General features: G+C 38.0%; 3 protein-coding genes across 3 annotated transcripts in view; 2 read left to right on the top strand and 1 right to left on the bottom strand.

Annotated features, from left to right (window-relative positions):
• The window catches only part of LOC127527217 (transmembrane protein 272-like), a 242,432-nt gene extending 216,587 nt beyond the window's left edge, over positions 1-25,845 (top strand). The window contains exon 7 of the transcript XR_007934525.1: positions 25,390-25,845. The gene's annotated coding sequence lies outside the window, so the exon portion shown is untranslated. The remainder of the gene's footprint in view (positions 1-25,389) is intronic.
• The window catches only part of itga7 (integrin, alpha 7), a 181,281-nt gene that overhangs the window by 78,093 nt on the left and 77,060 nt on the right, over positions 1-26,128 (bottom strand). The window lies entirely within an intron of this gene.
• Positions 1,512-25,845, top strand: LOC127527218 (transmembrane protein 272-like). The gene is made up of 5 exons (XM_051925230.1): positions 1,512-1,534; positions 18,222-18,309; positions 18,930-18,980; positions 19,080-19,283; positions 24,783-25,845. The coding sequence occupies exons 2-5, from the start codon at positions 18,243-18,245 to the stop codon at positions 25,001-25,003; spliced, it is 543 nt and encodes a 180-aa protein (XP_051781190.1). The 5' UTR covers positions 1,512-1,534; positions 18,222-18,242; the 3' UTR covers positions 25,004-25,845.

The following is a 26,128-nucleotide window of genomic DNA, read 5'->3' on the forward strand; positions in this document are numbered from 1 at the left end:
ATTTTTGCAAGATAACACATTTTTTAACACATATTTGACATTATCAAAATTTAACTGGAGAATATAACTCCGCTCGAACGGTACACGCGGACCTCAGAAGCGGGGTCCCCTTAGGCGCGGGGCCTGGGGCAGTCGCCCCACTTTCCACCTTCAAACGCCGCTCTTGACTGTGATAACTGAATATTATTTCTGAAAATAGAGCAAAAGGTCTCTATTTGATTTATGTCAGATTTATGAGTCCACGGCTTAGAATATCAAAGGGTCAAACGGTTTCTTCCTAGTTCTGCTCCAGTATATACTGTACAGTATATACTCACCCAGACCATGAAGTCTTTCTCATTTCAGGGTTCTGGAGGAGAGGGTGCGTCTGTGAGATGTTACACTTTAAGCTAATTTGACATTTAAACGACTCCTAAGTTTGAATGTTTTAACTCATGTTGACAATAAACTACAAATATACTAAACCAACTGTTCCAAATTCTGCCCAGCAGCTGCGGAATCTGTCAGCGATGGCCCGCGACTACAGTGAAGGTGACCACGCCCCTTATATAAAATCTTCACCCGGCCCGGCCCAGTTTCACAAACATATCCGCGAACGGGAAAAACAAAGAAGCACTGAGCTGGCTGAGTTTGTTTAGAACTGAACATTACTAGGCGCCTTGACAACTCCTTGGACAAACAGCTTCAAATTTATGGACTTCACGGATCGGTGTAGGCGGTGGACATCGATGACATATACTAATATTTTTCAGAATTTTTAAAACTTCAGTCCAAAGTTTTTTTTTTATTCTATTTTTGTAAGGGTGTTTTTGCGGCGACGTATTTGTAACTGTTGGGTTGTTCTCGGGAATCGAACAGGTATGCTGATACTTTTAAATCTATTTAAAAGTCTAGAAAGAGTGTTTTGTTTTGGTTTGTTTTGTAAGGGTGTGTTTTGCGGCTGCATATTTGCAAATGTGTTGTTCAGAATTAGACGAGAGTTCGTAATACCAAACTGAAAGCTGTTTAGTTTTGCTGAAAACGATTGCGAAAATGATACTAAAGCGTGAGCGAGTTCATCCTCCGTATTGTAAACACATAATGGCCCATTGCATGTCGTCTCACATTCCTTTTGCAAATCCCCTTTACGCTCCACCGTGTTTACTAATCCACCTGGCTGGAATTCTGAGCACTGTACACTGAACGGCAAGTTATCAGAGCAGGACTGACAAGTGCACGTATGCAAACGAGCTTATTTAATCATTTTTAAAATTCTGATACAACACTCTCAAATGTACTGTTAGCTTAAGCAGGGTGCGACTTGTTGCTGTGATGTTTGCGTGTGTGGTGTGGATCAAAGGGAATTGTACAGCTCGGGCTGAACTGGACTAGGCTCAACTGCCTTGTTGGAGATGAGAGTCGAAGCACTGTATTGCCCTTTATCAGCATAAACTCTTTGTGGTATCGTTCAAATGAGTTTTTACAGTTGCAGAATACATTAATCCTGTTATAATTAACTTGTTTTGTATTATATACCGATGTATCCCACACCAGGGTAAGTAACTGGGGAATTAAATAAGGAAACACAACATTTATGGGGGTTTGTGTTTTTATTTTTTGTTGGGTTATCTACTTGTGTCCTTACTTAATAAAATATATTCATCAATTTATATAGTGCCACTAACAGTGGTCATCATCTTAGAACAAAATGCATGCAAAAATAATACCAAGTCAACACAAGATTGCAATAGGGAATGCAAAATATGCAAATACAAGATAAAGGAGAGAAAAATCTTAAGACGTTCGAAAAGGCCAGTGTTATATACTGTATTTGTGTAGACTCCTAAAAGACATCATCCATCTATTTTTCATTCTCTTTTTCCAATTTAGGGTCACTACAGTACTGGTGCCTTTATTTAATGTTAAGGTCAACCATTTTAAAAAGACAATATAAAATAAAATGACCTTCCGATTCACAGAATTTCACAGGATAAGACAAGTTAAAAATGAATTGCACATGCATAGCAATAGAAACAAATCGGAAGCAAACAATCAGCAAAAGTTTTACATAGTAAATGAAAGGATAGGTGTTTGTTTTTACTTTGTGCACTTTTTGTTGTTCAGAGCTTGTCATTCACTGCATCATTATAATAATAGAACTTGTGTTTACTTGTCTTTATGCTTATTAGGCAAACAGACAGCTGTGTAGATTCCAGGTCTCATTATTTTTACATGCATCCAAAAACTCATTTTGTCATGAGTCAGAATATTCAAAAATAAAATTGAAAATGAAGTTGCTGTTGCATAAAGTCTGGATGCCCTCTTGCCATAGTTTGTATTTTTAACTTGAAAGATCATTTCAGTTTGGATAATAATCATAATTTTGCTATTATTTTATTTACTAAATGTATCCAAAGCAATTTACAGATCACATACATTTGTTTCTTCACTTAGTGATTGTCAGTGATACGTTTGAACAATCACCCTGTGCTGATTTGTGTTTTCTAATGGCATTTTAAAATTACTTGTTCATCTGAAAAACTAGGAAGTTTAAATATTCTTTGTGTGAACAATGTCAGGCGTGTGTGTGTGTGTGCTCAATGATAGATTGGTATTTCACCCATCTAGAGTTGTCTTTTTTGGGGTTATCATCAACCCTGTAATAGAAGAGGTATGGATGAACTTGTAAATAAAAAATATAAATCTACTGTACTTTCATCAAGAGAACTAACAGGCTAATTAAAAAATCAAGTGAGATTATAGTTAGTAACACACTGGTGAAACTGCATTTGCAGTACTAAGTGAATCTGTGGTCAGAGAGATCCAAAAAAAAGATAAACATCAAAGAAATGCAGACAAGTGCCTCCAAAGGCAAGATCTACTGTGAACTGAACAGAGGAGGCTTTGTGGGGATATTAAGACGTAGAACTTCAGATTTTCAAGGGCTCCGATTAAGATGCTCCAACAGAATTCTTTCAGTTAGTGAATCATAGACTCAAAGCCACCGAATTTAGGGGATGTACAAAACTGTATGTAGGAATAAGCTGAACACGGTACAGCTTGCAGCCTAATAGTTTGAAGGGGCCTCTCAAAATTTCATAATTCTTCCTCAGTTGTTCCTGTTTTACTTGTGTATTTCTAAGCTCCTAATGCTCCTCACCCCAGTACATGGGTTTTTATGCATCTTGTAAGCATTTTTGTCAAGTTTTTATTTATTACACATCCTTTTTTTAGCACTGGCCATGTAGGGCCTCTTGTTTTTTGTTGCTTAGGACCTCACTATATCCATATCCTGCTCTGGGGAAGTGAATTCACAAAAGAAACCAGGAAGCACACCTTCACATACATTGTTGTGGGAATATTGAACAAACAGCCAAGTAATGTATTTTTATTGTTTTGGATAACTTGATGACTTTGAAGAAACAGCTGGATGAGATATTAGAAAGTTTTAGTCATTACGTAACCCGTCAATGTTAATGGATTGAATTAACTCATCCCACTTCTGCTGCTGTGGGTCATAACTAAATTGACTGTCTTGTGGTGCAGCGTATAACACCATATCCCAAGAACTAGAAACTTGAAATCAACCTTGATGGGTGATGGGAGTCATGCAGCTTGACAAAGCACAGATAATTCATATTACTGAACAATTCAATATCGCATACAGAGTAAAATACTGTTATTAACTTTGCAAACATGCTTCCAAATGGTTGCCTAATTTGATTGTAGTAGTAGAGAAATGCAGCGAGGAAAAAAAAACAACATGCATGCCAACTTTTTATGCAGGAAATGAAATGTGTAAATGTGTTTTCAGGACTGGAGGGCTTGGTAGCCCAGTGGTTAGTGTTGATCTGTACACCTGCATTCAAATCCACGGTGGGTCTTGTATTGAATGACTGAATGAAGAAACTAATACTAAATTAAAGGAAGTTTATACAAAAAGGAGTATCATTCTGTTTGCTACCATTTGTCAAAGCTGTCTTTTTAGTTTTTGTTATGGGCCTGCTTCACTCAGTAACAATCATTCTACAGTTTTCATTATAATTTTATGTTTTTACAACTTTTTTTTTGTTCCTTTCTGTCTTCCTAGCCATTCGACCTTTCCTTTTCTTTGTTACATACTGTATAATATTATTGCCTAATCTTGTTTATGTTTTATATTAACTTCCTTCTTAATTCATCTTGTAAAGCACTTTGAGTTACATTGTCTGTATTAAAATGTGCTATATAAATAAATGTTGTTGTTTATAAGTGGTGTGTATCATTCATCATTATCATCACCAGTTTAAAAGATTCCTCTCCAGATCTTTTTCCTCCACCCTCGGTGGTACTAGACATCCTTTGAAGTTTAGACCCATTCTTCTCATGTCACCCAGTATGACCACCAAGCATGTTTTGTTCAGTCTCTTTCTAGGCCTCATTCCCTCCATCTCTACCTTTTCATACCCCTTCATTCAGTCATCATCTTTCTTTTGCTTTGCATGCTCAAACTACCTTTTTTTGTTTCTTCTCAGTACAACACATATTGGCTCCATGCCAGATCTTCTTCTCAGTTCAGTATTTGTTTTCCTCTCACTCTGTGACACTCCACACACCCACCTGATCATTCTCATCTCTGTTCTTTCCAGCTTTGTTTCATGTTCTGTTCTCAGTGGGAAAATCTCATTCCTATACAACATAGTGCTTCTCATATAGCTTTCATAAACTTTCCTTACAATACCAGAGAGACTCTTTAGAAGTAAGAACAGTAAGTGAACAGCTCCAGTAATTTCTTCCATAAAGCACTTTGAGCTACATCATTTGTATGAAAATGTGCTATATAAATAAATGTTGTTGTTCCATGCACCTTTCATTCTGGTTTTCAGTGCCATGTTCACATCTCTGTCTTGACTGAACATATCAAGTAAGCAGCAGACCCTTTCTACTTTTTTCAAAAACAGCTTAATATACTCATGCGTACTGTTTCAGGATTCTGCACTGTTTTGTACACTTTTCTACAAATAAAGGTCATACTTGCCACCTGCAGAATGCCCATCTCATGACTATATTTGTTATGCACCCAAAATAGACAATCCATACTTTGGTCTTTCTCCTACCACCTTTATCTTTGAATGAATACATGGTGGAACCAAATCTTCACCTCAAAACATTCACTATCCTCTTCGGCAGTCCTGAACACCATTCTTGCTTCCCCATACATTGGTTAGTGTCTGTGGTGCTGTTAGTTGTCCACACCTAATTTTCTCAAAGCTGACTTAACGTGGAATCCTGTCAGATGCCCAGTTGATATCTACAAATTCATAATGCAGCATCATTCCATTTGCCTGATGTATTTGCCTAATAACAAAGATAATACCAGTTGTTACCTTCCCAAGCATGAAATAAAACAAAGTTAACATTCACCCAGTCTTTGATTCTTTTCTTTAACACAATCTTAACTACCCTTAATAATCTCAATCAGTGATTTATACCCACACTCCATAAAACACATTCTTTTGTTTACTGGAATTTGCAAACTTCTATTCAGTTTTTCTAAATCATTTCTTCATAATTCATGATACACTGGTCCGTGAATCCTTTAAATCCAAGATTTTCCACTATTTTTAATTTTTCTGACAGCACTCCAGTTGGGCCCATCTTCTTCATGTTCAGTGCTTTCATTACCTAATCTTATGAAAACTGTTCTGCCCTTTTATGTACTCGGAAAGAACTTGTTTTATACCTCTCAATCAACAACCTTTCCATCTACTTCTTCCAGGTATTCTTAATATCATTACTATCAATCACAATGTTCTTTTCAATATTTTTCCTGCCATTCATGCCTACTACATTCTTTTTTTCTTTTGGCATCTGCTTTGCTATCTTGAACACATTTCTCTTTTCATCCTCATTCTGCAGCGCAATTTTGAACTTCTGTCTATTAGAATCTTAAGTTCTCACAACTTCTTTTCTAGCATTTTGCTTTGCTTAGTTGTAAATTGCCCTGTTGCCTTCTGCTTTTGTTTTCTGACAATTCTTGTAACATTTCCTCTTTTCTTTAGTTGGAAAAACTCCACCTCAACATTATTCCCACTGTGTTTACTTGTGTCTCAGCTGTCCCTTTGTCTAACCAAAGACTTTGGTTGTTTTCAACCAGACATTCTTCATCTCTTCCCACTTGACATTCACGCCTCATGCTTCTGAAACCTCATTTGCTCTTGATACCGATACTTCAGCAGATTTACATTTCTCAATCTCCTACTTCAATTAAACACCTTCATCCTTAGTATACAGTACTTCTTCTTACTTTTCATCATGGCACTAACTAAAAGATCTCCTAAAACCAAGCAAAGCTGTGGCACACAGCTTGCTCCAGGGATCAGCATCACATTTTTCACCATGACCTGATCAGTTCACGTACTAACAAATAGTCTGTTGTGTTCCCAGATACATAAATTAACATGTTTTACCCTATTTTAACATGATGTTGCATATAGTAATTTAATCAAAGAGCAGAATTTTCTTGCCCTCATATTTTCCATGCCAAAGCTAAAGCCCCCATGAACTCACAACCATCAACAATGCCTGTCTACATTAAGTGGCCATCCAGTACAATCACCCTTCCCCAAGGCACCCCAGATATGAGCCCCATCAGGCTGACCCAGAACTTGTCTTTCTTTTTGTCACTTCTGCCACCCAATAAGGCACATGCCAAAACTGCTTTAATTGGTTAACAGTCATCTTAAGAATTCTGAAATGCACTTGGTCACCTTCTTCATCACCTCCACTTTGCAGGTCACTTTTTCTGACTGAATTATAGCAATCCCACTCCACTGGCAGAAGCACCACTAAGCATTTACATACCTTTACCTTTCCATCTTGTATCTTGTGTGCCGTAGACGTTTACGCATCTTCATTTCAGTATGTCTTACTACTTCAACACATTTTATGTTCTGTTTTCTGTACACTACAACTCACTGCCTTTTCCTTGGCAGCAAACTGGCCTCCCTTGAGGTCATAAGTCTTATTTTCCTTGCTTATGATTTGCTGGAGTTCCCCAGCTTCTGTTTGAAGTAGTCAGGTTGGAGTGTCCCAGGAGTACAATGGCCTGAATACTGGCCATGTTTTGTAACTGTCATATTTGTATCTCATAATCATAGGAGTCTAGGAACAGAAATTTTAGGCATGTAGGAAATGAGCTATGTAGGATTGAATGGCCTGTTCTATTGAAATGCTGTTTGTAGAAGTCATGTTTCTCTGCATGCATGATTAGTTATAAAGATGTGATTTGTGTTCTCAAATATATTCCAAGACAAAGTACACCTGTTCAGACTAAGTGTCTGGGGATACACTTATGCTGTGTATCAAGAGAGAATTATTAGTCACATTCAGAAAATTGATCAGTTGAGGTCTGCTGTTTTTACATTGGATGCAGTACCAAATATTTTGGACTGAGTATTGCCAATACAGTAATCCCTCCTCCATCGCGGGGGTTACGTTCCAGAGCCACCCGCGAAATAAGAAAATCCGCGAAGTAGAAACCATATGTTTATATGGTTATTTTTATATTGTCATGCTTGGGTCACAGATTTGCGCAGAAACACAGGAGGTTGTAGAGAGACAGGAACGTTATTCAAACACTGCAAACAAACATTTGTCTCTTTTTCAAAAGTTTAAACTGTGCTCCATGACAAGACAGAGATAACAGTTCCGTCTCACAATTAAAAGAATGCAAACATATTTTCCTTTTCAAAGGAGTGTGCGTCAGGAGCAGAGTCTGTCAGAAAGACTGAGGAAAGCAAACAAATCAATAGCGCTGTTTGCTTTTAAGTATGCGAAGCACCGCGGCACAAAGCTGTTGAAGGCGGCAGCTCACACCCCCTCCATCAGGAGCAGGGAGTGAGAGAGAGAGAGACAGAGTTTGTTTTTCAATCAAAAATCAATACGTGCCCTTCGAGCTTTTAAGTATGCGAAGCACTGTGCAGCATGTCATTTCAGGAAGCAGCTGCACAAAAGATAGCAACATGAAGATAATCTTTCAGCATTTTTAGACGAGCGTCCTTATCGTCTAGGTGTGCAAACAGCCCCCCTGCTCAATCCCCCTACGTCAGGATCAGAGAAAGTCAGCGCAAGAGAGACAGAAAAGTAAGCCGGGTAGCTTCTCAGCCATCTGCCAATAGCGTCCCTTGTATGAAATCAACTGGGCAAACCAACTGAGGAAGCATGTACCAGAAATTAAAAGACCCATTGTCCGCAGAAATCCGCGAACCAGCAAAAAATCCGCGATATATATTTAAATATGCTTACAAATAAAATCCGCGATGGAGTGAAGCCGCGAAAGGCGAAGCGCGATATAGCGAGGGATTACTGTACTGATTTACCATTTTTTTGTTATATATCTCTCTATTATAAAAGAAAATCTTGAGACAAGACAAGTCCTGATCTCCTCTCAACCATTTACAACCAGGGCCACAGTCCACTCACCTCTCATTCGTGTGAATGCTTTTGTCAGACACAGTTCCTGCACTCTCAGCTCTTATAAATTTTTGGGTTTTCCTCACTTTAAGTTCCCAATAAAAGAAGACTAATGTCCAAATCTTATTGATGAATTTCATCCCGAAGGGTTATCAAGAGAAGAAATGAGTACGCCGGCAATCCTAGCACTGAGAAACGATGAAGTCAAACGAATTAGCGTAAAAAGTGTTGATCGGTTACACGTCAATGAAATGTAAAATTTTAACAGGCGACAAGAAAGGTAATGTAGTACTTCTTTCTCAGATAACATTAGATACCAAAGGATTCGTCTTAAAACATTTACAGTTTCCTGTTACAATAGCTTTTTCTATGGCAATTAACAAATCACAGGAACTAACATTAAAAAAAATGGTTTATTTATTAGAGAGAAAGAAACGATATTCACTCACGGGCAGTTATATGTTGCGTTGTCACAATTTAAGTCCAAACACGGAATCAAAATTCAGTGTGATATTGATGAAAAGTTAATTAAAAAAATAGTTTTTACTGAGGTTTTACATTACAAGTGTAAGTTTAAAAAGTATTTGCATGTTAATTTCAAAGCCAAATAGAAAGAAACCGTATAATGCAATGAATACCTCTAACGCAACATGAAATATAATTTTCTTTCAATTTATTATGTTTTACTATGGTTAATTACTCGCTGTAATGTAAAATAGTTCTATTATGCACACGTAACAATTCCCATGAAAATAACAATCTGTTTAAAATGTATATCTGCTTCCCCATACGCACATGGCAGATCCACGAAGTGGCTAGCACGTAGTGCCCACCCGGGGGTTGGCGAGCGAAGCAAACAGGGTGGAGAGCAACCTAGTACATATAAAAAAAGAAGAATGATTTTGTTGAGAACACACCCTTTAGCACAATGTAGCTTACCAATCAATTTTCACCTAAGTTTTGCAAAATATCATTTTGACATCTGAATGTCTCCAAAGTCATCCTACAGTACCAAAATGCAGATGTGCACTATATGTCTGATTAAAATATATTTTCATGATCATACTGAACACTGAGTCAATGTTAAAAAGTAATGACAAAAAGGCTGACAAATGGAAGTTAAAAAACATTCAATTAATCACCCCTTTTCCAAAAAATTTGGGACGCTGTGTAAAATGTAAATAAGAACAGAATGCAATGATTTTCAAATCATGTAAACTGTATATTTATTTTAAAATAGTGCAGTACATTTATAGCATATCAGATGTTGAAACAGAGAAATGTTATTGTTGTTTTGAAGAAATATGCTCATTTTGAATTTGATGCAAGTAACAAGTTTCAAAATGACCACTGATTTGCATCACTTATTCTGTTAACACTCTGTAAACGTTTGGCAATTCAGAACACCAGAAGACCAATTGCTGTAGTTCTGAAAGTGAAATGTTGTCCCATTCCTGCATGATGTAAGATTTCAGCTGCTCAGCAGTTCTGGATCTCATTTGTTATATTTTTTGTTTGTTTGTGTTGTTCCCTTTATTGCATATGTGGTATGTTTATCTGCAGGTATCCTAACTTGCAATTTTCAAATGTATTTTTACTCACTCTTTCTGCTACATAGACTGTTAAGCTCCACTTTTGTTGCATTGTCTTTGATCATGCAGTTCTAACCGTTGTAGCTAGGGTATAGTCTGATACGGCATCTGGAATTCAGCACTGTATAATATGAACATTATGACATTGCCTACAGATTGTTAGTTCCAGTCTGGTCAAGTATATCAAATCAAAATCAAGATATTTAAATACTTTATTTCAATACCTTAAGGAAAATTCATGCATCCAGTAGCTCAAACATATCAGTAAAAATTGTTAATAATTATTACGAAAGCAAGAAGCAAATAAATTTAAAAAGCATAAATGAGGCAGTTGTTACAATGTTGGAAGGCAGAGTGGTGACCAGGTCATGGATCACTTCTATTGGCAACAGTATTATAAAATCTCACGGCAGTAGGAATACATGATCCTCTAAAGTGTTCTGTTCCACAGCACAGTGGGAGAAGACGACTGCTACATCTATTTCTGTGAACCACTAGAATGTTGTGGAGAAGGTGACTGCTATTGTCAAGGATGGACTATACCCTCTACACCATACGATTTTTCCCCACAACTCCCAGTGAGTCCGCAGTCTTGCTCAGCACTGAACCAGCCTTCTTCACCAGCTTGTCCAGCCTCTTAGTGTTCTTATCTGTCATACTGCCTCCCAAACAAATGACAGGAAAAAATAGGACACTGAAAAAATGACTGTCTGATAGAACAAAGACAGCATTTTGCTACATACACTGAATGATAGAAGTCTTCAAATTATTTGTTTTTTCCTGTATTATGTTTAATTGAAATTCACCAGATATGTGGAAAGATCTGGGAGTTTAGCACTGTATTTGTTTTTATACTTGGTAGATCTGTTGGCCAAGTAGATCCTTATATTTGCAGACAGTTTAACTCTGAAGGTTATTCAAGCATATTCAATTTATCACTATTTGTTTCTTAAAATGGGAACATATTTTTGACCAGAAAATTTCTCGTTATTGCCTGACTTGTCCCTCTTAATTTATTACTAAACACAAAAGCTATCATTTGGTGTATTTAAAATGGGGGAGGGGCATTGGGCAGGGCAGACCCCATAGCGGTTAGGACCCTTAATCTGGAATTTAATTTTTAATTTTACCCTTCCTGCACAAACCAGACAGTCTAGTAATATTTTAGTACCCTGTAAAATATCAAGTTCATCTAATTACAATGCAGAGACACCTACTGTATATACATACAGTACATGCATACAGTAAATACTTACTATTTGATCTGTTAAGTTTGTTGGATGCAATAATGTAACAGTTGCCTAAATATACAAACACCTATATAATGAAAATTTTGATATCAGACTAAAGAAAGGATATGTTATCACATGCAGCACTAACCTTTTACCTAATATTTATCATTATTTATTTATTTATTTGCAATATAGTTCTTTACATATCTTGCACTTCTCTGTTGTTTAAGCATATGTTGTATCGCGGTCCTGGGGAACATTATTTCATGCCATTGTATACTGCATGGTGTGACAATAAAGCCACTTGACTTGTAAAATAATCTGGAGCAGTGAAGAGTTTCCAATTAAAAACTATTTTAATTGCACCAAAGTAGTAAATAAAAAAGAATAATTTAGATTGTTTCGTATTTTTAATTTATGCTGGATGCTGCAATGTTATGTTACAAGTATGCTGTATCAGTATGTTAATAATAAAGATAGAATTTGTTTACCAGTTAGCTAGCAAGTTGTTAAATTATACACTCACAAGTACTTAGGCTAACTTAACGTTGTAATTTAGTTGAAGGCTTGAAATCGTATGGATGAACTTTACAGCTCTACTAACAAAATAAAATACCACTACTGATTTCCAGGATGAGGTTACACTACAGTTGGCTTAATGTTACATATGTAAAGAATGTGATTCCACAAGGCAATGTTACTTACTTAAACGACATTAACTGAAACTCTAGATACATTTACAGACAGCAATGGTGGTATCTACATTTATCCCAAAGTTTAACTTATGTTATCCATCTTTAAGTAACTCGACTAAAGCAAAGTTAAATAGGCTCAACCTTATTGATTCAGCGTAACTTGACAACAGAATAAAATTATAACTACCAACTCATTTATAGGTGGAGAACAAGTGAAAAAATGCTTCACTGCACTTCACACACACGCTTCACCACAGATTTTTTGTGAAATGCAAAGAATACTATGAGATACCATTATTAAATCATATGACACCAGTTGTTGATTCTTAATAATGGTAAAATTCTCTATTTTATGATAACCGGATTATACTGTTTAGATTTGGCTGTAAATTAACAGCAATTTGTAACAGTGCAGCCAGGTATTATAACTGGAACCTGTAAGTCTAAAAGGATGAGCTTTTTTAAGGACACAAGTTCTTGCCTATCAACCCTTCCATTGAGATCTTCCACCTGTGCACACTGTGCACGACTCCCTCTGGAGCAACCTACTCTCTCTTTCTGGGAAATGGTTTTGAGGTGGCCCGTTGGGGTTCCTCATGCCTGCCTACCAGCTCAGAATTGTCAGAGACACCATCCAGCTCCGTAAGGATTTGTAAACAGTTTAACACTTCCAATTCTGAGATCAAAGCCCTTGGATATTGTACAACTGTTGCCTTGTGCCTGTGACCCACATGTCTCTACCTGTCTAATCTGGAGTCTCATCCCATGCCATCTTAGTGGTGCACACTCTCTCTCTAAAGAACACCTGGGCCAGATCCACCGATTCTCTACTACAACGCCAGCCAAATTCTCCTCCAGTTCAGTGACTCTGAGCTTGAGGTTGTGGATCAGCTGGTATCTCCTGCAGATGTGGCTTTCACAGAAGACTGGATGCTCTACGCCATCATCTGAGAAGTCCAACATCCAACAAGACTTGTATTGCACTATATATATATATATATATATATATATATATATATATATATATATATATATATATATATATATATATATAAATCAAATGGTTTTAACTTAAATAGTAAAAATGTAAGCCAAAAAATAGGATTAAAGAATTTATACAGTTATTTTATTTCTTCTGGCCCTTTAAGCTCTTGTAATTTTCTCCTCCTTGACTGACTGCTGTTTGCCTTTTATGAGGTTAACTTTACTCTTCTCTGTTTGTTCTCCAACATTTGTGACCCTCTTATTCCTTACTTAAAAGCTCTCTACTCTCACTGTTTGTATTTCTTCATACAAATGAAGCTTCACACTGATGCCCTCTTAATTGCTCTACTTTCCTGTCCACTAAGAACTGTTCAGTCTAATATATTTTTTCATACTTCTTACTTTTACTAAGAAAAACCTGCTTACTGAATATGTGCTGATAGTTAATTTCTTATTGTCTTATCTGCTTCTACAGCTACTTGTGCCTGATCGGCGCCTTATGCCTATGTACTGCAGAGCCTTTCAGCTTACTACCTTAAAGACAGCCTGTATTAAAATGAATGCTTTATTACTTATGAACATGTGCCCTAGCTTTTCTGCTAACATTAACACTTGACTGTATGAGTGCTATATGGTGCTTTATCTAATTAATCTGTATATGCCTTGATTTTTTCACACTAAGGAATTGCTGTTAATGTTACTTTTAACTATTCATCACTACAACACAAGTTATTTATTTACTGAGATGCTGGAGTCGGCTACTGCTACATACTGCTCTGGGTCAATGATACAAGTTTCCATACAAATAACATGGACAAGTACGTGTAACAAATTACTTCCCCCAAACAATTAGCTGCTTTTGCTCCTGTGCAGGTGAAAAAAAAATCAAAAAAACCCTTCTAAAGGTGAAAGATTTTTAAAAGTTCCCGCAAGGCTTCTTAGTGGCAACCAAAAAACAAAGATTTTAGGAGCAAAATGTATCTTTTAATTAAATCTCACACTTCAGAACACAAAACTCTTGGCAGCGTCTCTTCCACTTGCAAAGATCACGTCAGTGCATCTCCAAGTCCTGATCATTACATCTCATCTTGTCTCCAGTATGTTTATTCTGAATTGAATCCCTGAAATACATTCCAGAAAAGCTGGGACAATGATATTAGAGTTTCAAAAAACAATGTGGCAAGTTGAAATAACACGGTGATGTGAATTAGGTGAAGTTAAACAGGTGAGTCAATTGAGCTATAGTATATAAGGATGGATCAGGACTCACCAGTTTTCCAGATGCATAAGTGAATAATCCAGCACTTTGAGAACAATGTTTACAATAGAAAAATTGGTAGGATTTTTAGCATTTCACTTTGTACAGTGCATGCACAATATAACTAAAACATTCAAGGAATCCAGTCAAATGTCAGTGTAAAGGGCAAAGCTGAAAACCTCTTCTAAATTCACATGATCTGCAGTCCCTTAGACGTCCTAGTCCCAAAAAGCTGCCATTCTTTTGTAATGAAAATCCTTACATGGGCTTGGGAAATGGTTCAGAAGCCATACATGAACACTGTCCAGAAGTGCCACTGACTGCTCTTGGCATGGTCTCATCTGAGATGGAAAGTATCACAGTGGAATTGTGTTTTTGGGTCTGACAAATCAACACTTAAAGTAGTTTTTGGCAAAGACTGTACCCAAATTCTCCAACCCAAACAGAAAAAGCACCATCCAAGCAGTTGAGGTTCGACAGTCAACATCTGTCACAAAATTGGGATATGTCAGTACCAGTGGCATGGGATCTTGCAACTCTGTGTGGGCACCTTGTTTTATGGTGTAGAAGTGTCCACAAAAGCCACTTTAATCTCTAAGGATCTTTCTTTATGTTGGTGGATAAATTAATTCTAGAAATGCCCAAATTATTAACCTTGATTAACATATACACCCTGAATTACTTAACCAATGTGACATCCACTCTTTACTCATGTCTCAAACATAATAGTCAAAGAGAGCAGTATGACTGAGGCTGGTCACCTCTGTTTCAGTACTTTAGCAGGGTACAGAGAGGCACCTATATCCCTCAGCTATCTCATTGTTACCCCTGAAAGTGTTGTACAATTCTAACAGAATGAGCAAGGCTTGCACCTGAACGAACATGGAAGACCTTCTTTAACAAGGCCAAATCAGTACTTTTGAAAGAGCTGAACAAATAATGAATTAGTTGGGCAGAGCAAGGCAAGTTACTGTGAGAGAATATTCAAACCTTACTTTAATCATTATTATTAGCAGAGAAATCAACCATTAAATACCAGAAGTTAAAAGTAGAAGAAAATACAACCTGAATGATTCAAATCAGTGTCCATACTTCAAGCTTCTCTCCGGTATAACCCGGAGAGAGATGTCTATGTAATTTAAAGAGCCCAATCTTCTTAATCCAATCAAAGCATTTCTTTAAAGAACTGCACTTCATGATGCAGCCTTGGTCCACTTTTTGTATGTGGCATTACACTTTAGTTCTTGGACAACATTATGATTAAGTGTGGCTTCAGAACTGCCCACACCCTCTCTTTTTCACATCAGCTGAGCTTCGTCACAATTGCCTCTCTCAACTGCCATTACGTCTGCACCTCTCAATGGTTGTATAGTGTCTACTACCTCTGAATGGCTGTATTCTCTTTTATACTGTGACTTAATGGCTATTTTTACTAAGTAATATTAGTGAAAATCAGAAAACTGTCAATTTACCCTATCAACCAGAACTTATTTTAAGCTAATAATGAGATACATGTTAAAACAACAAAGTCACCAAAATCCCACATTTCGCATTTTCTGACAGACATTTACACACTGGTTAGTTTATCTAAGCTTAAACATGAATTATTCTGTAAGATAATAACTCTGCTTAACATTTGCTGCACATTTCCATGTTTCTTGCTGAGCTCTTTGTAATACCATATTCATTTGCATCTAGGGGTATGCGATATTGGCAAAAAATTATATCTCGATGTTTTCAAGGACTTTGACGATAACAATAATTAGATGATATTTTGCATTCTTTAAAAACGTGTTTGTAAAAGTCTTATTGATCTGTCTTGCTCGCGTTAATAGAATATTAATTGTAGCTTATTAGTGAGATTAATGGAAACAACAGTTAAAGAGAACAGGTCTAATTTATGTACTTAAAACTGAAGTAAAAAACATTAATTTTAACATTAAACACAAAAAACATTAATCACCAGTCAAAGTAATACTGGGATCAAACAGTGCATGTATGAGTAAACCATTTCAAAGTGGCCTTCAGGATTTACGCAAAAATTTGGACTAAGACCAACAAAACTATTATAATCAGAGCATTTTAAATAGATACATACCCTTAATGTAACCAAGACATACATCCAAAGGGAACAAAATACTAATCATAATTGAACTACAGAGTATGAACATTACAGTGTGGATAAACATAAACTACTCTACTGTAAGGTGAATTGTGCAGTATACAAGTGAGAACAAAAATCTAACATGCTGTACTAATACTTTTTACTAGTGTAAAATTCAAAGTTCTGTCAAATACTGCACAGGAAAAAACGAAAGCATGTGTAAACAGGTTCTGTTATATATTGCACAAAGATACAGAAAGTACAAAACTATAACATTTTTAAACAAATTACTAACTTCAAATTCTGTCCAATATTGCACAAGGATATCAGAAAAAAAAACAACAATTGTAAAATTCTATTGAGAAAACTTCAAGTTGTGTGACAGAAACACCAGTCTGTCCACAGCATCTGGCTTCAGAACAGCACGGTTACATGTTACAACATTTCCTCCAATGCTGAAAGCCATCTCAGAAGGGCAGCTTGAGGCAGGAATGCACAGGTACTTTTTTGCAAGTTTACCCAATTTAGGGAAATGTACTTCTTTTATTTTCCACCACTCAAATGGATTTACATCACTGTCCACCTCAATTATCATCAACTAGCTCTTGATCTGTTTTTCAGTGGTAGTATGCAGAGATTCGCCTTCTCTGAATTCCTGTGTTTTTTTTTCTTTTTGCTCCCTCCCTTGCATCATCACCTGCTCCAACTTCTGCAGCTATAGGGGCACGATGGAGCGAGGTGAGGATGGTGGGGATCTGTCCAAATTGAAGCTAAAAATGTCTGAATCCATTGCAGTAGCCTCTCCGCTGTTTGTCTAACTGCACTAGAGGACGACTCCACTTTATTTAACGTAAAGGCTAATATTCCAATCATCTCTCGCTCTCTGCTATATGGAAGAGTCCACACTGCTAAAACAAGCCTTGACTCGCTGCACTTTGTTAATGCAGCAGGAAGTTTGCTGCAAAAAAAAACAACAAAAAAAAAAAACGGTGCCCACTCCATTACTGTAATACCTCATGTAAAGGAGTACTGCAACTAAATTATCGTAAAGCTTAGAAAAGCAGGGGCTGAAATAGTCTGCCTTTGTGATCGGCCAATTTACTGATCACCAATCAAGTCTTTTTAGTGAAAATTGGCCGATTTAGATTGGCGGCCAATCGATCCGAGCATCTCTAGTTAGGTGTCATTTCACTGACTTGACAGTGATAGAGTTTGAGAAATGGACTCTTCATCCTCTCCATTCTGCAAGCAGACTGCAGCAGGAGTGGCACAGCAGAACAGTGAACACGAGCATGAGGTGATCATGCACACTGGGGATCATTTTCTGCTAAAACCATTTGCCTGTACTACCTATGCCAGTAATGACCACTGCCCATTTCCATGTCCCCTATCTGTTGCAAATATTCAGATAGGCAGATCATTTTGCAACCCATATAATGATGCCAAAGACCTGAATATTACACCTGTTGGAGGGTGATGTAGTTGCTTTTCTTTTCACCCTGTCATAGGTAATTGTTATAGTAATGACACTTAGTGCACTCATTCTCCAGTTTACTGTTTCCAAGTCACCAGGAGATCAGTCAGGACTGTCAGCAATAGGCTGTCCCTAACGTGGGAGGTAGAAACGCAGACCTTTGGTGATGCAGAACAGTGGTAATGAGGATCAGGGGCTTATGGATTTGTCTGTTCTGTCTATTACAAATATGTATCTGTCCAAAGTGGTGCTATGCTAACATATTTTGACTTATTATGGGATTTTAATGTGCAAAACCAATGTCAGTGTGGCAAGAAAATGCAGGTGCCTACTGAAAGAATGGTAGAATGTTACAGAGTGATGGTTGGAGTGATGTAATGGTGTGCAGCTTTGGAATGCCCCTGGAATTACTGGGCATGTATTTTAAAATCAATCTACTGTTTTCACAGAAATACACACACATTGACAACATGGAAGAAAACAGAAATCCTCTTCTCCGGATACCCCAGACTACTGAAGTGCATCCAGCTGGATCATGTATGTATATTTTTATGTTCTTTGGAACACTTATTGTTCTGGCTGGCAATTACTTCTAACACTAATGTGGATGATTTGATCTGCTTTCATAAATAAGGTAGGTTATACTAGGTCAGATTATAAAAGTTTTTGTCTCTGTACTGTAAATATTAGTTTTTGCCCACAAAGATCTAATTTAGAAGGAGTGTATCTCCTCACAAGAGACCTCTTCAACATGCAGTTGAGTTTGCCTACAGACACCTAAAAAGCACATTTTTACACATGGTGTCGAAGCCTTAGAGTGTCAGCATACTGTAGGCTGCGGTGTTATATCTTAAAAGGAATGGAGTAGCGAAAAAAATGAAGGCTGGTGTTCTGTTGCTTCAATGCATTTTAATCAGTGAAATTCTAATATTAATTGCTGGGGTTTGTCTTACGTGCTCTGCAGACCACTGTCTTGCATGCCTGGCAACACTCAGACTGATTAGTTCTTTAGGAAATGCACATGGTCTGTATATGCTATTATTTTAATTATGTGTCAATTGATTAATGCATGATTTCTTGTCTTCTCTAACACTCATATTACAATTACAAGTTATGACATGCTTCTGTCACATTTAACTGTTTTATTCTTTCCATAGGGCTGTGCAGAATGATAATGTGTGCTCTGCCAGTGGCTCAGATCACCATAGGTAAACTAGTAGTTCTTTGCTTTACCAGGGAGTTGTGTGTGTTTAATATATATTTTTTTTTAATTAAAAGCTCTTACACCTTTTATTGCTCTTTCTCAGGTTCAATCTACTTGAATTCCTGCCCTGTCCAGCATTATATCCCCATCTACTTGATTGTGTCAGGAGTGTTTTCTCTTGTAATGGACTTCCTGTCTTTCTTCCACCTTGGCAAGGAAGCAGAGGAAGTTGGGTCCAATGCAAGGGGAGGGTCAACCATGGGCAATGGGCTGCTGTCTCTGTTCATGTTCTGCTGGTTCATTACAGGTACGTGCAGTCTGATTTCACATAACTCTGCACGTTAAAATCAGCATTTTGTGTGTGTAGTGTTGGGCTATTGTGTGTGTAATGTGTGGTAAACATTGGTGTAGTAAGCATGTATACACTGTTATCAAGAACATGTACTAAAGAATATTATAAAACATATAATTTCGAGAGATTCATCTGTTACATGCATAATTATACATAATTTGTATATAAACTTTATCTGTGTATATATTCTTCTTCCTCTTCATGAAAACTTAATTTAAGCAGTCTGTAATTTTAAAATAAGACAATTTTACATAGGGCAGCACAGTGGCGCAGTGGTAGCGCTGCTGCCGTGCAGTAAGGAGACATGGGGACCTGGGTTCGCTTCCCAGGTCCTCCCTGCGTGGAGTTTGCATGTTCTCCCCGTGTCTGTGTGGGTTGCCTCCCACAGTCTAAAGACATGCATGTTAGGTGCATTGGCGATCCTAAATTGTCCCTAGTGTGTGCCCTGCGTTGGGCTGGTGCCCTGCCTGGGATTTGTTCCTGCCTTGCGCCCTGTGCTGGCTGAGATTGGCTCCAGCGGACCCCCATGACCCTGTGTTAGGATATAGCGGGTTGGACAATGACTGACTGACAATTTTACATTCCAGGACAACCACCGTATCCCTTTCTCCCCATGAGAGATGTTAATTTATATATATATATATAAATTATTATGTATATATATATGTGTATATATACAGTGCATCCAGAAAGTATTCACATCGCATCACTTTTTCCACATTTTCTTATGTTACAGCCTTATTCCAAAATCGATTAAATTCATTTTTTTCCTCAGAATTCTACACACAACACCCCATAATGATAACGTGAAAAAAGTTTACTTGTTTTTGCAAATTTATTAAACATAAAAAAATTGAGAAATCACATGTGCATAAGTATTCACAGCCTTTGCCGTGAAGCTCAAAATTGAGCTCAGATGCATCCTGTTTCCCCTGATCATCCTTGAGATGTTTCTGCAGCTTCATTGGAGTCCACCTGTGGTAAATTCAGTTGACTGGACATGATTTGGAAAGGCACACACCTGTCTCTATAAGGTCCCACAGTTGACAGTTCATGTCAGAGCACAAACCAAGCATGAAGTCAAAGGAATTGTCTGTAGACCTCCGAGACAGGATTGTCTCGAGGCACAAATCTGGGGAAGGTTACAGAAAAATTTCTGCTGCTTTGCAGGTCCCAATGAGCACAGTGACCTCCATCATCCGTAAGTGGAAGAAGTTCGAAACCACCAGGACTCTTCCTAGAGCTGGCCGACCATCTAAACTGAGCGATCGGGGGAGAGGGGCCTTAGTCAGGGAGGTGACCAAGAACCCGATGGTCACTCTGTCAGAGCTCCAGAGGTCCTCTGTGGAGAGAGGAGAACCTTCCAGAAGGACAACCATCTCTGCAGCAATCCACCAATCAGGCCTGTATGGTAGAGTGGCCAGACGGAAGCCACTCCATAGTAAAAGGCACATGGCAGCCCGCCTGAAGTTTGCCAAAAGGCACCTGAAGGACTGTCAGACCATGAGAAAGAAAATTCTCTGGTCTGATGAGACAAAGATTGAACTCACGTTTGGAGGAAACCAGGCACCGCTCATCACCAGGTCAATACCATCCCTACAGTGAAGCATGGTGGTGGCAGCATCATGCTGTGGGGATGTTTTTCAGCGGCAGGGACTGGGAGACTAGTCAGGATAAAGGGAAAGATGACTGCAGCAATGTACAGAGACATCCTGGATGAAAACCTGCTCCAGAGCGCTCTTGACCTCAGACTGGGGCGACGGTTCATCTTTCAGCAGGACAACGACCCTAAGCACACAGCCAAGATAGCAAAGGAGTGGCTTCAGGACAACTCTGTGAATGTCCTTGAGTGGCCCAGCCGGAGCCCAGACTTGAATCCGATTGAACATCTCTGGAGAGATCTTAAAATGGCTGTGCACCGACGCTTCCCATCCAACCTGATGGAACTTGAGAGGTGCTGCAAAGAGGAATGGGTGAAACTGGCCAAGGATAGGTGTGCCAAGCTTGTGGCATCATATTCAAAAAGACTTGAGGCTGTAATTGCTGCCAAAGGTGCATCAACAAAGTATCGAGCAAAGGCTGTGAATACTTATGTACATGTGATTTCTCAGTTTTTTTATTTTTAATAAATTTGCAAAAACCTCAAGTAAACTTTTTTCACGTTGTCATTATGGGGTGTTGTGTGCAGAATTCTGAGGAAAAAATGAATTTAATCCATTTTGGAATAAGGCTGTAACATAACAAAAGGTGGAAAAAGTGATGTGCTGTGAATACTTTCTGGATGCACTGTATATACTGTACATATTGCATAGTTTACTGTCAAATAATGCAAAGAGTACGCGACACGTGTTTCGCCCTCATTTAGGCTCATCAGGCGTACACACTCTACTGCTCCCCTCTCGGGGAATCGAACCTCGGACGTCAGAGACAAATTCCCTTTACACTGCGCCACGGCGTGTTGTTCGTTTATTTGACAGCCTGTAGGTCCGGAGTAATTACATTCATTGCATTCATAGTCTGAGTCTCGACGCCCTGAATTGTGTGGGTGGTTACCTACCAGGTAACGCTTGTAGTTGGTCTGCCATTCGGCAAACATCCGCCACGGTGCCGTCTTTCAGGTAAAATTCCATTATAATGAACTCCCAAGGACCTAAAAAATATTTTGTTGTAACGAATATTTTGTTGTAATAAGATTCTGTATTTGTTACTATAGTGCTTTAACTTGTATCCAGGCGTTTGCAATCATTTCAATAGCTTCTTTCGCGTTACTTTTAATCTCCTCCTGCCTACAAGTTATGCTGACGAGAATTTTTCTCAGCATTTCCTTGCGATAATACACTTTCAGGGTGCAAATGATGCCCAGATCCAATGGCTGAAGTGCTGACGTGCAATTGGGTGGGAGGTATTCAAAGCAAACATTATCTGAATGTGGAAGCATGTTGTGGGCAGCACAGTTATCAGTCAGGAGCTGAATCATTATTTCTTCTTCATATTGTGAGGTTTCTGTAAGTTGCTATAAGTCCCTGTCTTGCACCCCAAAACACGAGGCTTAGTCTCAGTACTTTAGCAAAACTAACTTTATTCAGCTTGAAACAGGAATGGCACATTTATTTATTGTAGCGTGATCTGCCACTCTGCTATACACAGACATAGCAGTCAGGCAGGGTCGTGGTCAGGTCAGTGATCAAGTAATCCTGTTACAGTATCTGCATTTACAATTTACGTGCTCCTAACCTTGTATCACCCATCGAGATCTTTTCTGTTTACTTTGGCGGAGAAACACGGCATATCTGTGAGCCTGCTATTGCCCCATACAGACACAGAGATCGCACTTCGGGACGCTCTTCGGCTTGCTTTCTATTTGGGGGAGGTCCCAAGAGAGTTTACAAACCTCACATTTTCTTCAATGAATGCCGCAATAATTGGAATGTTACTTGAACGAGCATCACTGAACCACATAAAAACGGCTATTTCGACGTCTTCAAATGCAGCAGTTCACATATGTTTGCAACCCAAGATTTTTCTACTTTTTTTGCTCTGTCTTTCGAGAAAGTTGACAATGTCGATGGCGAAATTCCGAATTCACTGCCAACGTCTTTTTCTTTTTGCTGCAATCTAGAGCTGCAAAAAATGTAAGTTTTTTCTTTCTAATATGAACTGTTAATGTTTTTCCATGTCTGCCGTTTCTATAGGAGGGTGACAGTGAGTTCAATTCCAATGGATGTTTTTCAAATGTTGACGAGCAATAAGTAAAAGGTATCACTGAAAACTGCAGGTAACAAAAAAATAAAAACAGTACGAGGAAAGTTCGAAGAAAGAAAAAAAATGACAGTGTTTCAGTCTGTGGATCGTTGTGCACAACTGAGCTGCGGCCACAGAACTAACTACTCTTGATGATTCATTCAGGCATTTGAAGGTCTTTTGTGCACTTCATTGTAATGAAAGTATCTGCTGAATGTACTTCGTAGCAACAAGATTTGTATAGACTCGTGTCATATGGGGAAACTGTCGGGACCATAAAAGTACTATGGTGAATTTCCCCTTGGGATTAATAAAGTATCTATCTACAGTATCTATCTATCTATCTATCTAAAGAAAATTTAATTGTAAAGATATTCATTATAATGGAATTGTACCTATATATATACAATTCAATTTAAATGCAATTTAAAAAACATTACACAAAAGTGCAAAAATAGTTAAATGAATAGTAACAAATGCTGTATAAGGTGGCAATGATTATTAGAGTTTAAAGTCCATAAAGTGGCTAATGTCAGTATAAACTCATAGAATTAAACAGAGATTAAAATCTGAATGGCTTGAAGGTAAAAGCTTCACCTTAGCCTCTCAATTATGGCCATATGGCTATGGAGGCCTTGCCTGAGTGCAACTATTAAAAAAGTTTGTTGCTTGTGTGAAAAGTGCACACGTTAGCACAGATCTTACTGAGCCCCTGAGGAGTCTTTTTTCTGTTGCTAAGATATGAAGTTTCCTCAGCTGCTTCACGTGATAGAGACACTGTTTTGCATTTTGCACCAAGATGGAGATGTGATTACACACTTAGATACTTTTAGCTGCTGACTCTCTCTCTCTCCTATGAAACCATAAATCCTAAGGGGTGAATAGTTTGTCTGCTGCTCCATCCTGAAGTCCACAACCATTTCCTTGGTTTTGGATACATTAAGGTCCCAAGTTATTAACATTACACCGTTGTGACAACATTTCTTCTGGGTCCAGGAAAACCAGCTCATCCACATTGAACATTAAGCCTACTACCACCATCTCATTTGTAAAGTTCACAATGATGTTAGAACTATGCATGGGTGTACGTACAGTTGTGAGTGTAAACGGAATACAGCAGGGGACACAGGATGCAATCTTGGCACGCTCTGGTGACATTACCAACTCTCACCACCTGTGGTTTACCAGTCAGGAAGCTCAGGACCTAGTCACAGAGGAAGGAGCTCAGTCCTAGATCTCAGAGTTTGATGGTCAGCCTAAAGAGGGCTGTGGTATTAAAGGCTAAAGTGTAGCCTATGAACAGCAGCTTCTGCTAATTCTCCTTATTGGAATCCATGAGGGAAAGGATGTATGAGATGATATCATCTTTATACCTATTAGGCTGATATGCAAACTGAAGAGGATATAATGAGTGAAGCAGAGATAAGCAAGTGAAGGCTTTGATGAGCTTCTTGAAACACTTCATCAATCACCAAAACTTAGCCACAAAGTTTTTTTTTAATAGTTCCATTGTTTTATACAAAAATGTATTTAAGTAGTGGCTATCACACTCTTGTGCCATTGCTGCATCTTTTAATCAATGTTGCCTATAATATAACTTTTCATGTTTTCAAATTCTGTACCCCTTATCTGTAATCTTTCCCACCCACTTTTTTTTAAATCTTTTTTCCCCGTTTGCCCTTTTGGTCATTGGGTTTCCTTTCTCATTCGCAGGTAACGTTTGGATTTACTCCATCTACCAGCCGAACTATGATGAACAAAGTGGTGATCCTTACTGCAATAAGACGCTCTACTTGTTTGCCTTTTGGAGTACAACAGTGGTCTACATTGGACTTGGTATACTCCTGCTGGTGGGCTGTTGCTTTCTGCTATGTGCATGTATTATAGGGGCTAATCAACCCAACTCAGATGATGTAGAAGGGGGTCAGAACTGACACCATTCTTTCACTTTGTTTTATATATTATGCCATTCTTTTTCTTGTTAATTTTGTAAAATATACAATCTTAAAAATGGTGGTCACTACCAAATAGTGGTCACACTGGTGTTGTTAAAAAGAAAAAAAGAACGAGGCAAGAGGTGACTGATGCTTAGCTACAGGGAGGGTGTACTTTTTCTCCATTTAAATGACTTCCTCCACCTTTTTGTTTTAGTACGATGACCAAGCCTTATGGCCTTAGAATATCATAGGCTGCTTCTGTGTTACACTTTAAAAAAAAAGTGGTCTAGAAAAAAAAAAATCAAGGTTTTTATCCTGCTAATTTCATACATTTTTACTCAGTTACATTCTAAAGCTAGGCCATAATCTTCATTAAGGCTGAGGAGCTTTGGTGTAAATTAGAAAGTGAAAACACTTGTCCAGTATAACTTACTTTGGTGGCATTCAGATAACTCCAACTGAGAAGATAGTAATGTCCTACAAGTCTCCTCTTAAACGATACATGCAAGTATACTAAATGGGATGCCACTCATGTCACCTCTGGGTTTATCATGGAAACTTAATTTTTGCTGAGATGTGCGTGTTGTTTTCAGGGACTTTGAAGAGAACAGCACATGGTATAGATAAAGGCTGAATGAATTCAATGTGATTGTGTGCTTTTTATGTCTGCTTTTTACTCTTTAACATGCCAGGTGGACTTTGAATGATGAGGTAATTCACTGGAGCCACATAGCATGCTGGATAGTCACCGTTACTTTCGGGAAATGTTTGGAAATTACAGAAATATTCATAAAAGTTTCAATCCCTTGATATTAATAAAAAGCAGATGTTTTCCAGGATTTTCTGTTACTGCAGTCTATGAAATTTTAATGGCTTACTTTTTTGTTAGCAGAGGAGCAAATAAGACCCCAAGATTACAGGTAATAACCAGGACTTCAAGTTTACTGGATTTTCCGCAGCTTCCTTTTTTACTTTCTTGTATATGAAGTATAGAGAAAGTATTGGAATCCTCCAGAAATTCCATTTTGAAATTTTGATGAATCTCGATGTTTCAGACCTACAAGTCCAAAAATACCATTTATGAAATTATGTCTGTGTGTGCGTTCGTGTGTATATAAACAC

Source organism: Erpetoichthys calabaricus, chromosome 3 (assembly GCF_900747795.2).
Source record: "Erpetoichthys calabaricus chromosome 3, fErpCal1.3, whole genome shotgun sequence".
Taxonomy (NCBI): Eukaryota; Metazoa; Chordata; class Cladistia; order Polypteriformes; family Polypteridae; genus Erpetoichthys; species Erpetoichthys calabaricus.